We start from the raw sequence: 13,806 nt of genomic DNA, 5'->3' as shown, positions 1-13,806 counted from the left end.
AAAAATCATCAAATTATCTCATTTACCCAAAAACTTGTTGTATATATACAGAAATTTCAGGGGAAATTTAAACTATGAAAGGCACATAATTAATCCTGGACTTTTTTGAGGTGGTCGATCAGTAGCAGGAAATCTTCTGAGTAAAAGAAAAGAAACACAAAGCTCCATCTAGAGGTTGTTAAAGTCACTGAAGTGAGATACATTGATATTTTGGCTGTATTTGTATTTATATGCTGTATTTGCCAACACAAAATAAGGCTCTCTATACAATCTGTACATAAATGAAATGCCTTTTGTCACGTGATCTGGCTGATTGGACATTTCGTCAGGAAGCTGTGAGGAGCTACAAGATAACACTAAAGTCTCTATTCCTCTAAACTAATAAAAACGGAAAACAGGATGAATCATCCCGCTCTGATGGGTGCAACAAAACCAGCAACTAGCTGCCAATTAAGACAATTTTGTACAAACCCACACGTCCTGTGAAGAGGTTGACTGTAACTGCGTAGGCAAAAAGTGGAAACCACTGCGTGGGTGGACTATGGGTGTGTGGGGGGTTTTAGGGGTTTTAGAGTCAGCAAAAACTCCAAAGCTCTTTCTCTTTTTAATTAATACGTTTTAAAATCAGGACCATAAAAAAGTTAAATAATTTGTACAATTACACTCCAACATTTGCTTTCAAGACGCACACATTTGCATGGGATGATAGTGTTGTTTTCTCTTTCAAGGTAACATAAAATGGTCCGAGAAGGAATGCACAAGTTTCTGATTTGATACCACAGGAGATCCTTTCTTTACTAGGTGATAAACAATTGTGCTCTTCTTTGTGTAGGAAAGGCATTGGTTTCCCTTCGTTTTTGTGGTGTCCAAGTCAGTTTAAACAGTGTTGAAGAAGATGCTGTGAACATTCTCAAGTTGTAATGGTCTTCCAGTCAACTTTGGAGTTAATAGAACATCTTCTAGTGTCCTTGAGTGGTTCTAATGGATCTCACTGTTCACTGATCTCAAACTTTTTCTCCCTGAGTATTTTTTAAACAGTGAAATGAGGGGAAAAAGAAAAACATCAGAAGTTGCCTTCTCACTCAAACATAAAGGGCTGGTTCACCTAAACTACAAAAAGAAACACACTTAGCCACAAGAGAAAGCTGTCTATGGGTGTTATGGACCAACCCCAATACGATAAAGGTGAAAGGAATTTGGTTTGTTGTTAAAAACAAAATTCAAATCATTTCAACAGCTAAAGACTTCAGTGTCAAACTGTTTACTTTGGAACTACTTTCAATAGTCTGCAGCTGTGTCACATATTTAACAGTAGTTGAGTACTTTAAGGTTTCAGACACTCAGTGGTGATCATCATTTTGTGTCATCATGTGGAGAGGACCGGCACTACTTTGTTTCCCTGTGTGGAATTTTTGAGGGCATTATTCAATGTGAAGCATAAATTAGGCAAAATTAAACGTCAGATTTTAAGTAGAGTGCTCACGGCTCTTCACACTTGACCGTGTTTTTCTTTCGAGGTTAATCAAAGTAATGAGGGCACAGTTTCTGCAAAGACACATCGACTGAATTTAAGAGAAATAAAACCCACTTCAATGGGGCTTAAAACTGGTAAAAAAAAATTTTTTAAAAAAGTGTTTTGTAAGACGGGCATTGTTAGATGTCTCACCCAGCTCCTCAGCAGCTTGGATGTGTTTGTTGTAGAGGAGTTTACAGCAGTCCAGCTCTTTGTCAAACATGGTCAAAAGGAGAGGGTATCTGTCCAGAGCATCTGCAGCCACTAACGGGCGCTCCAGCAGGCTGCCAAACATATCCACAACCTGCAGACATCAGATAGGTGGAAGGGTTTTATATGTGTGTGTGTGTGTGTGTGTGTGTGTGTGTGTGTGTGTGTGTGTGTGTGTGTGTGTGTGTGTGTGTGTGTGTGTGTGTGTGTGTGTGTGTGCATGTGTGTGTCTCTATGTGCATGTGTGAGAAGGAGAGATTAAGTTCCCAGACCTTGAAGGCATTCTCCAGCCCGGAGGCGTCATCAAAGGCCTGACAGAAGACGGCTCCTAGTCGTCGGTCTGTGTCGTCCACCTTCAGTTTGAACTCCCTCACATCCTCTTCATACTCCTGCAGCACAGATAGCTCAGCTAGACCGACAGCCCAAACAGCACACGGCAGCGCCAGCTAACGTACAGCCAGCACAGCATATTCCTTTTTTTTTTTTTTTACATCTCACTGACTCAAAGTAGGGAACACTCACTGTTTCTTACAAGCAAAGTAAAATGCTTTTCTAGGTATAACTCAAAAACATCTTGGTTAGGCAAGTCGATGGCATTGGAATAAAAAACAGAAAGAGTCTGTTTTGGAAGAAAAACAATTTGCTCCACAAATGCTGGAGTGACCAGGCTGCCCTGGTATTTGCCAGTCTGAGAAGTACTCGAGGATAAAAACCGCGCTGGGCTTGTAGCCTCTTGTACTTCATCAAACCCTTGTGAAAATGGACTGACCTTCAAGTTGTTCAGTCAAATGGCAGCCGATTTCTTTCCAGAAGGCAAGTGAACAGAAAACAACATGTGCCCTATGATCCTATTACTTCATACCATGTTGTTGATGTCCAAGCAGTCATAGGGCTTCTCTGTGAAGAATTTGTACATGTCCACAAACTCTTGGTGGAGCACCTGGATCTGCTGGCTGAGGGCTCGACCTCGGACGCAGCCTATCTCCAGTTTCTCAAGCTTTAACAGGTCCACAGCTGTTAGCAGGATGTCCTGTAGGGAAACACAAATAGGAGACGGAGGGGAAATTAAATTAAACTGCAGTATCACTGCAAATAAATAACAGATCATCACATCAGGGAAGCAGGCTTTTCTCATGGAGTTGGCACCTTTTCCATACACTCACCATAATGGTTTTGACTCTGTTAATAAAGTGGTCGAGTCCAGAGAAAACCAAAAGAGGGGAAAAATCCCAAGGTTTAACCAGGCTCCCGTTCTTCTGGTACTGTCTCAGATTGGCCCTCCGGTCCTCGAAGGTGCTCCTGAAGAGCTGCAGGACCTCCAGGCTCGTCTGCACCTTCAGGAGACTCTCTGAAACCTCTCCTCTCAGAACCGCCTCCGGAACCAGAAACACCCGCGCCTGTTGGAGGGCAGGAACAAGTCAGTTTGTAGTAACCGCTTCATTACATTAAGGTTTCACTAATAATGTCCATCCAGTGTTCTGTTTTAAATGGGCACCAAAAAGAAACAACTTCCTGTAGACTGTGGCCGTTACGTACACCCAACAGTGCTAACAACCTCCAACATGACTTTGCTACGACTCCAGTTTACTTTAATCTCAGCATGAAATAAAAGAGCTGCTTCTACATAGTTAATCCACTGCTAAGGATGCTGATTACTTGTCATTAAGGAATGTGGTTTCAACCTCAGATTTTTTTTCTTTTGAATTCATCTTTAAATCTATGAATACATTTTTCAATCATTATTCTCAGCTTTCTTTTAAACAAATTTGCCAGATGCAGAATTTTCAACCAATTTCCTTTCGAGCCTCCATGAACGTCCACATTCACTCTGCACATTTGTTTGTGAACAACTTTGTTAGTTACAAGAGTGAGATGAGGACATCACTGACATGTAACTACTGTAAGTTTGGAGCTTGGAGATGATTAGCTTAGCTTAGCTTAAAAACTGGAATCGCAGGAAAACAGTGAAACGGGCTCTTTGCAAAATAAAACAAAAATCCACTGGTACTGGTAAAGATTATGATTATCGCTGTATTAAACAGTGAGTTCGAGTGGCTAGTGTGGCTGCCTTGGGCTTTGCTTTTCTTTGGAGTCCCACAACTTTTTTTCTCTCACAATTTTTTTTTTCACTCAACATACTTCAAAGTGAATTTCATGTCTGTCCAGCAACACAAAAGGTCACGTGAAGAAAAAAAAAGAAAAAAAAAATCGATGAGATCAGTCATATTGAGTAAACATCACAGATCCAAGGTGAGTGTGTCTTGAATTGTGATCAAGCCTACATGACATAATATTTTAGCATCAGAGTTAAATAGCCTCTCTTTTGCCACTCTGTTGTACCACACCCGTTTTAAAATATGGTGGTCTGGATTAATATTTGATCTTAATTGGCATTGAGAAAGGCAACGATCTGCAGAGACACTGCAGCAGATGTCTGTACTGAGCATGTCCAAATCTCAGGACATCACACAGAGGACACCTTAAATGAGCTGAGGATGCTCGTGGATATAATCCCAAGAAACCTTTAGTACTTTAAACCCAAAGGCAAACATGTCTAACTGTGAGATTGTACACAGAATTCTTCAGAACTATTCTAACATCAGTGAAACAGAGCTTTTCAAAGTTGAAACAGACTGTCGGGTATTTGAGTACATCAGTCTTTGGGCAGACTCTGTGCACGTACTCTTCTATCTGTTTAAAAAGTGTCACATCTAACATGAATCAAGCAGATGTCACTGCTGAGTTTGCAGCAAACAAAGTGAAAAAGTGACTTCCATGCAAATCAGATTGTACTGATCCTGTTATCTAACTCTGAGAAGAAAGCAAATACACTTTTCCCCCCAAAATGTTTGACTATTTGATTATACTGTGTTTTTAATAATCCTGAGACCCTGTGTAGTCGCAGCATGTTAAAATCTAGTTTTAATACATTTATCACTTGTTATTATGCTTCCATAGTCAACATTGCCTCAGGGTTGAATAATTCAAATATTTCAAACTGACACCCAGCAAACTTGGCAGGATGGTATTCCAGATAGGACCGCTGGTTGGTCTCTGGGGCTCTGGGCAAAATAAATTGAAACAGCAATGTTTATTCCCCCATCTGCACTGTGGGTACTGAAATACCATGGGACACAATCTAAAGAGAGTGAAAGGAACTTTGGGGAAGGGTTGGGATGGGGGACCCACAGCTCAATTTTGCCCCAGGTCCCCCTAGCGGGTTAATCCGGCCCTGGTGGCTGATTGGTCTTTCCTGTGAGAGGGTTTCTAGTGCACAAAATAGTTTTCACAGCACAAACAAAGGCTGGTTTAAAAAAAAAAACTCAATACAAAGGAACTAAACAACATGGAGTACGATAGCATGAACAATGAAAGTCTCCATGGTTGAGCAGACAAAGAAAATAAATCCAATTACAGACAGAAAAATTAAAGGAGAGTAAAAATCACAGTAACACCCAACCACACTGTGGTGACAGAGGATGTCTAATAAGGGCAGTTCGAAGACACTGCAGTGTGACAACTTAGCAGAAAGACGGTTAGCACAAAATATAAAAACAAAAGCACAGAGAGAGACACACAGAGGAGAAGTTGCAGTTGACCTGCTGTATTAGGAGGTTGCAGGTCTCCTGCAGCAGAACAATGAGGCGTGCTGGGGTGTTATAGTATCTGGAGTTGGCCCACACCAGGCACACTGTGTGCATTAAAGGACCAATTTGACCCTTGACATCAGGAAACTCCACATTCTCCATGTCCTCGAACAGACGCTGTAGAGGCCGCAGGTAGGTGCAGATGTCCTTCGCCTCCTCCAGAGCTGGGAAGTGAAGACGTGGTCAAAGTTCAACCATGAAAAACCACATTAAAAAAATAAATCATGAAATACGCTTTAACCCCTACAATAAACACACGTCAGACCTCAGAGAGCAATCTTTATGTATTTTTTTTTCTTTTTCTATTGTCAGAATTACAGATTGTATCATTACCTGCAAGGACGTCCTGTTGCATGTTGGTGAAAGCAGGGGAGTAGCTGCTCTCTACAGCCTCCAACAACACGGCCATCTTATTCACCTTAGAAGATTTTAACTGGGAATGGATGCACTCCAAATCTGCATATCTTCAAGAGGGAAAAAGATGGAAGGCTCCTGTCATATTTGTAAAAGACTACTGGAACAGGCTGCACCATCTATTCATAAGTCAATTAATCAATACGTCTTTCTGTGAAGTTCTTCCTCAGCTCTGACAATTTTGGGGTTACCACTGGGAGTCAAATTTAAGATTTATAAATCAACATTTACTTACAAAGACATGAGTAATGAGTACATTTGTTACTAAAAACTACATCAACAAGAAGTCACTGCAACTGACAGAAATAACAGTTTTCTTTGAGTTTGCTTTATTTATACATTAAACTATGCTTATACAGAATAATACAGTAAAGTTGGTAGTATTGATTAAGTTTCCAATGCAAGGGAAATATCTGATTTAGCTTATATCAGCATTATTTAGTTTATTATGTTAACGAAGCAGCATTATATATAGTTTTTCATCATTATTAGACTGCATTATTATTAAGTTGGGTCAAATTATCTTGACCACAGTCTTTCACTCTTTATTACAAAACGTCACATAGAAGCTCCTAATATTTTCTAATGTCAGCATGCTACAAGCTATTTTATCAGTTAACAACGTATTTTGCTTTTCAGCAGTTACACCTGGGTTATATATGTAATAACAAACTATTTATATTGAAGAACCAGTTGCATTTAATTCAGTGATGCGATAAATCTCCACTTAGTCAGCATGTCAGTTATAACTATGCTCTCCTCTTATTCTTCAGTGTAAACAGGTCTTAGCTGAACAGCAGCTTGCTTTAAACTAACGTTCATTTTGCTCGGTTAGCAGCGCAGCAGTTCCACCTCGCAGATACTCGGGGGGGGTTAAACACTTAGTTACAACCAATCTCAAACCCCCGTATGAACAAGTATGTGCTGGCTTCTACACCCCCGAAGCCCCGATTTTCCCCCAGCGAAAACATCCCAAAGTCAGACAGCAACAGCTCAACAACTGTAAGACCACAATGAACAGCCTTGTGCTCGGTGGATAAGACACTTGAGAGAATTTGAAATGTAATAATAATAAGACTCCTCGTCCCCATTACCTGGCGAGAGATTCAAAAGACTCCAGCAAAAACGGACAATTTTACTTTCTAATTAAAAGTGTAAATTAGAGATTAGGTGACAGCCTTACAACATTGAGTCAGTGGAAAGTGATTAATTAACCTATTCTAAAACTTTTAACTGGCAGCTCTATCAAATTGTATGCAACAGAATTGAAGCAATAACAATGCATCTATTTGATTAGTACTAGCCAGCACCCTCATTGAATTTATCACACTTGACAACCTTTGGAAAAAGGTGGAGGGTTGCATTTTTATAACAGCTACAGCCTGGTCCCAGAACATGAACCTCCAGGGTGGAAGGACTTAATTTAGTGATATTTATATCTTCATTCAGTCCAAAAAAAAAAAAAAATCTTTGTAAGTTGGAGCCTATTAAAGACCGGTGCCACCAGACTGGCTCCACTCCATTACTGCATTTGTTGAAGTAACAAACAGATGGAGAACAAATACGTTTTGTCTGATTTGCTCAGCGGAAAAAAAACAAATGATGAAAGAAAAGGATATTGGCCGCACACAATATAATTCTGCAACATAAGCAGCTTTATATCGACAAAGAAATAAAGAAAGCGCTGAGCTGCAAATTACATTTTACACTTGATAGCACAGGTGCTCTGAAACCTGAATAAATAGTAGTACCAGCAGAAACTTAGAAAAGAGTTGAACTTTGAGATCCTACAGGGACAGGTGTCATTTTCTCACAGTTACAACACTGAAGCGAGAACCTCTCAGGAGCTGCTGAGGCCTCTGGGAGTCTGTAATAGTGGAGAGGCGCTGACCTGTTCCTCCAGAAGAGTAGCTCGGCGTGAGGTGTGGGATTTTTGCCTTCCAGCAGAGCCTCAGAGGAGTCCTTCTTGAGGATGGTGCGGATCTGATGGCTCCACTCAATCACTGCAGACTCCAAAGAATGGATGATGCTCTCATCCAGCATTTCCCCCCTGCGATGTTTCACAAGTAAACCGTTTTAGAATGAACGAGTGGGACAAATGATGCATTGACATGATCCTTTATGTCACAGCTGTTTGCTTACCTTTTGTCCGTCTCCAGGGCGGCTTCTTCTACTCTGTCGGAGCCCGCGGGAAGAGGCAGCAGAGTCTTGCCTTGGACTTGGCCCGACACCTTGAACACATTGGTCCTGAGCGAGTGGACGTGGCGCCTGACGTCCTGAGACACTACCTGTGGCCACTGAGTGTGGTTCCTGCTGTTGGAGAGCAGCGGGGCTACGACCTGGAGGCGTGCGAGGAAATACAAGTTTTCGCAACGAATGTTGGCTTTGTAGTGAACTCGTGATGTTTAAAATGATTGAAGAAGCTTTGAGATCTTTTGTTGAAGTGCAAGAATTAGTGGCATTATAAGCAAAATGGACTTAAAGTGAAAGTATCCATTTTGCTGACGAATAAACTCTGTCTGAGTTATCGTTACAATATATTATCAGATTGTTATTTTTATTGATGCATTACCGTGTAAGCAGCAGTTTCATGTTGTCGCTGGCTGCAGTGGAGCTAAGTTGAACTTCTCATCCTCTGAAGGTATGAGGAAATGACTTTGCAGTAATTTAACCAACAACTATGTAAAATTTGAATTTGTAAATGAACTAGTAACAACGTACCTGTCCAAAGTGTACCCCACTTAATTTAGGGGAGTACATATAAGATGTTCCTCCTGTGTGCTGGATTACGAGTAGAAAGTACTGCAGTTAATACAAAATATATCTCATAATTATACTTAGTATAGTACAGGACTCGTGTGGAGAGCAGCGTACTTAGTTACTTGCTATTAAAGGCCAAAAGCTCATTCAAAATATATTCATTTGAATATTATTTACTCATTATATAAAAGCAGGCTTCATATAAACTTTATTTTGTTATGTTTAGTGTCAGTGTCAAGCACAGTTGGGTTGAGTTTGTGTTTTTACTATCCCTTGGAGTGACAGAAGCTAAACAGTTCAAAGTTTATGACACTTTCAGTTTGTCATTTTCTGATTTTAACTGTGTGCGTTGCTAATCATTTAGCCATTGTTTTTAGCCACAACTGTTTACCGATATGTGTAGCTCACAATTTCAACCATTATGCTATAGATTTCCAGATTATGCTATTTAATTTATCAGTTTATTCATTACTTCAACCATTTATCCATTGCTTATTGCTTTTTTGGTCATTTAGCTATTAGGGTACATTCAGCAAACAATTTCCACTTCGTCATTCTTTAACCTTTGTTCATCCCTTTAAACTATTTCAGCGCTACTTTCTATTTCACCAATTCAGCCATTACGTTCAGGTACTGTCTTGGTCATACTTGCTCTGGCTCTTGAATTTTTGAAATTTCAGTTGTACAATTTAAGATTTCTTACAACTTAGGCCCGATGTTGTTTTTTTTGTATTATTATTTTGAAGTCAACCCCCTGTTCACTGCAAAACCAATAGATGGAGCCCTGACTAAAAACCCATCCCAGCTCTGTGTACACTGCTGTGATTGGTTGTTTCACAGTCAACTGGTCCCTGAACATTCAAAACTCTACACAACCCCTGACTGGTGAATTAGGCTCTTCTCTGAACTCTAGTTAGAAATCCTGTTCCCAGTTGAACAACTGGAGAACTTTTTAATTCAACCACAGAATGTGTGTCAGTTGGGTTCCTGACAAAGTTAAATTCATCAATGTGCTTTTAAACATCTCCGCTGTGGATGGCAGAAATGAATTTGGCCCTCCATGTCTCTACAATAATTAACGTATTCTGCTCTGCTGCTTACCTCCTCAACCAGAGCAGAAAACTGGTCCAATGGAGCGTAAGACAAGTCCCCGTAGACCAAGTCGTCTTTCATGGACTCTGGACTCAGCGCGGCTCCGCTCCGCTTCATGAAGTACATAGCTTTGTTTTTGGAGGCGGCCGTGAACGCGGCGGCGGGCTGCAGCAGTCCGCTCGCGCTCACGCTCACCACCAGAGTCATCTGCTCGCGTTTGTCCAGGAAGTCCTGCAGCACCTGCCTGTTGTCCTCGCTGGACACGCATTTCTGCCATTTGTCCTGTTTCAGTTTGAGAGTCCTCAGCACGTTGTCCGCTATGAAATCCAGTCTTTTGTCCTCAGCAGGTGGCTCGTCCATGTCCTCCGGCGGCTCTGCTGTCCTCTGGGTCAGTCCCGGTAAGTGGATGAACTGATTGTGTCTCGGCCTCCATAGCAACGCAGTGTTTGCATTAATCAGACCGTTGCTTAGGGGACATGAGCAAGCCAGAGCTGACCCGGTACCAGGACATCCCTCTGTCCCACCAACTGCTGACTGACACCTATTGCTCCTTTGTTTGTCTTTCAGGGGGAAGTTGTATTCAAAGTGTGGCCATGACAAGCCTTACAATTGAGGTGACATAGGGCCATTGTGTCGCACCTACTGTATTACTATTTAATACTGTATTACTATAATACAATACTGTTTTCATATCTGTAAAGACGGAAGCTTCCCCATTATCATCTACAATCTCAAATGCCATACGAATTTCAATTGTGACTAGTTTCATCCAAATTAGCTATTTCTTTTTTTTTTTTTTTTTTTTTTTGCTTTTATTGAAAACTCACATCCAAAGCTTATATACAAACATAATAAATAACAGCCATGATGTTGTTGTCTTTTTTCAGGTTTCCAAACTCCACTTGTGTAAGTTGCATCCTGGCCCATGACTTTTTGTAAACAGAAATCCATCTAGTGCATACTCAACTGTTCAGTAGATGAAAACTGTGTACATACCTCATTCTGCACAGTTAGGCTGGAACGTACTGGAACAACAAGTGAACCATCTTTTTCAGAGGAAGGGGACTCAAAGAGGTGCCTGTACCAGCTTGAATAATCATCACATGCATATGAGCCGAAACGGACCCTGAAAAGAACGTGTTTCAAAAATGTTGTTTTGAACATGTTTGTCATTGAAAAAAAATGTTGTTGTCATTTTTACTATTTAAGACAGTAACGTTTTTATGATTACCCAAACCTACCATAAGGAGGTCAAAGTAAAAATAAAACAAATATATTGGGAATTTCTCAGCCACATTATTCATTTCTGACCAGAATACACAGTAAACAACAGCTCAGATGTCACAATTAAGCTTCATTCCTTAAAGGTCATTTTCTATTTGATAAATATTTGTATGCAGTTGCACGCTAATTAAACAAAACAGCTAAAATGACTGCATGTATTATAAATGCCTTTTGACTAAACAGCTTTGTTATTTAGTGATAGACTTTATCATATTTATTATTTGATAAATGGATGATGGATCTAACGTATACCAATTTATTGACTAGTTGATGGCATACTGTTCATAGAGAAAGCTCCAACTTAGCAACTGTAGAGAACCAGACATGGTCAGATGGAAAGGATGTCAGATCTGCACATGTAAAAACAACTGTATGTAGTGTATTATACCTGTATCAAGGAGCAGCGATCACAGTCAGACAGGTAGTTGCTCTGAAATGCAACCATTTATTGTTAACACGTTACAAATAACATTAGTATTCTGTGCAAACAGATAATGATAAGATACAATTAATTACAACTTATTGATTGAGTGCATCAATTTTGACACATTGCATGGATCTTTTGAGATCCATGGGATCAACAGGTGCAAATTTGCAGCCCACATACAGATAATGGCATTGGAGTCAGGCATTTAGGACATCTTATGTTTGAAATAAAAAATATTTGCATTTCATAGTTTCAGGATTTTTTTTTTTATGTGATAGAAGGAGTAAATGCTTTTAAGAACCATCAACTAGTCTGAAATGTTGGTGTTATAACTACAACCCCATTTCCAAAAGAGTTGGGACGCAGAGTAGAATGTAAATAAAAACAATGTGATGATTGGCAAATCATCAGACACAATTTAGGATTCAAAGCGAAGACATTTTTTTTTGTCTGGACAGATGTTTAAAGCTGCACCCTGTTGGGTTAAATTATGATGAGCACTGTTACTTTTCCAGGTGAGATTTATTTTCATTTATCACATGCTGATGACAATGAGGACATTTGCCTTTTGAAAACATCATTATGTTCATTAGCACATTGGGAATAATTTGACTTTACAAAACATTTCATTGATCCAGCTGTGACCAGGTGATAATATTGAGGGGCCAGAATAAACTGGAACCGAGACTGATATAGACCAAGATGTGAGCTTTATTACTTTATACAAAATAAAACATATCTCCAGTTGACTGGATAATCCAACTAAAACACAGGGGAAAATGAAGGGGTTGAAATAACTTTAATACAAAAAGAAAAATCGAATTAACCATAAATGAACAATCAAAGAAATAAAGAATGTGAATCGAAACTGCACTGACAGGGAGACTGGTGGAAAGTAAGGTATACAACAAATAAACACCACTGCAAAACAAACTAATTGGAGCTAAAACAAACTATTTCACAGCACTACAATATGCTGAAACTTAAAAGAACTCAAACAAAACATGCGTGAAGACCGCCACCATTTTGTTCTCTCTGGCAGAAATGAAACAACAAACGGCCCAAACAATTTTGTATTAAAACAAACTAAAACCTAACAAATGGTGGAAATAAAGAACAGTGGCTGGCTTCTCAGAAGTGTCTGGTAAAAGAACTAAGGAAACAAACAAACAAATTAATATACAAAATAAACTTTACAACCATATTTTACAAACAAAAGCAAATACCCTACAGGCCTGAAACAAAGCCCTTATCCTCAGTTGGAAGCTTGCCTGTACCTGGAGACTATTTATAAAAAAAAGAGGGCAAGTTAATGTTAAAAAGACAATTGATGAATACATATTTTATTTTGTCTAAAAAGCTAAAAGGCACAGTGCATCTAGTAAAACCATGTTTTTCAACAAACAATTTAAAACAAAGGGAGCCTCCCAAAATCACCACGAAGGCAGGCCTCAGCTTGAGCTCAGGTGTGCAGGAAAGAGGCCCAGGTGAGCTTCCTATCTCCCTTTATAGCCTCTCCTCCCTTCCTCCCTGGGTCCTAGTGCTCGACTGGTATCTGCCCGGCCACACAGCCATAGCTTGTTTTGAAGTTTATTTTATTTTTTGACATTTTAATCTGAAATGGTGAAGTTGCCAGTGGTTTGTTGCCAGTGGCATATTGTATCTATAGTATGTAACTTTGGTTGACTCAGAACGATGTGATTACCATGGCTGGCCACAAGGTGGCAACACTTCCCCTTTTACATGTTTGAGGCCTGTTTGAAGAAGCAGTTAATTTTGTAAACAGATCTTTTAACATCAGTGCATGTTCCAGGTTCTTTGGGTTCCTGGTTTTACTCAGCAGAGTTTTCTAGCGTTTCAGTAAACTTGCCTCTTGGAACAGTTCTCAGGTCGGATCTAAGACTTCAGAGACTCAATAACTTCAGACTCAGATGTAAGACTCAGAAACAGAGCTCAGTCAACTTACAAAAAACAAGTAGAAAAACAAGTTTAGAGAATTTTGCAACGTCTTGGAAGAGAGATTTCTGTGTGTCCTATTTCTTTGAAGATTCAGCATTGAACCATGGTGTAGCTGTTTGAAAGGATTTAGTGGAAGCAAACAACGTGAGTTTAGTCTGTTCCGTATTCGGATGTGAAACAGGATTATCAGCAACATGACATCAAACGTTTTCTTTGACGTTTTTTTGTCTCATGGAGGTCCATATTACGGCAGGGCACCTCCAAGGAAGGTGTGTGTGTGAAGGAATATGCGTGTGTGTGTGTGTGTGTGTGTGTGTGTGTGTGTGTGTGTGACAAGTCCTGAAGATGTGGGTCATTCCGATTGTCCACAAGCAGCAGCTAAGGAGGTTCAGTTCCTCTGAGTAACTTTGAAGATTAAGATGACAAACCAAAGAGAAACATCACAGGCGGACTTTCCATTTGAGAATCAAATCTGGTCATTGATATGACGGAGCGGCTGG

At 39.9% G+C, this 13,806-nt stretch overlaps 1 protein-coding gene across 1 annotated transcript in view; it reads right to left on the bottom strand.

Moving 5' to 3' along the window:
- dnah9 (dynein, axonemal, heavy chain 9) overlaps positions 1-9,996 on the bottom strand; it is a 157,027-nt gene extending 147,031 nt beyond the window's left edge. The window contains exons 1-9 of the mRNA XM_069156240.1: positions 9,646-9,996; positions 7,927-8,123; positions 7,676-7,834; positions 5,704-5,834; positions 5,323-5,534; positions 2,887-3,120; positions 2,586-2,753; positions 1,996-2,112; positions 1,667-1,817 (exon numbers count right to left, since the gene is read on the bottom strand). Of these exons, the coding sequence (XP_069012341.1) occupies positions 1,667-1,817; positions 1,996-2,112; positions 2,586-2,753; positions 2,887-3,120; positions 5,323-5,534; positions 5,704-5,834; positions 7,676-7,834; positions 7,927-8,123; positions 9,646-9,996 (1,720 nt within the window). The remainder of the gene's footprint in view (positions 1-1,666; positions 1,818-1,995; positions 2,113-2,585; positions 2,754-2,886; positions 3,121-5,322; positions 5,535-5,703; positions 5,835-7,675; positions 7,835-7,926; positions 8,124-9,645) is intronic.
- Between the last annotated feature and the right edge of the window lie 3,810 nt (positions 9,997-13,806).

This window comes from Embiotoca jacksoni, unplaced genomic scaffold (genome assembly GCF_022577435.1).
Source record: "Embiotoca jacksoni isolate LCO1_2020_lvr unplaced genomic scaffold, fEmbJac1.0.p SCAF_20, whole genome shotgun sequence".
Classification (NCBI taxonomy): domain Eukaryota; kingdom Metazoa; phylum Chordata; class Actinopteri; family Embiotocidae; genus Embiotoca; species Embiotoca jacksoni.
The sequence above is the reverse complement of the archived record's forward strand: the minus strand, read 5'-3'. Positions and strand labels throughout refer to the sequence as shown.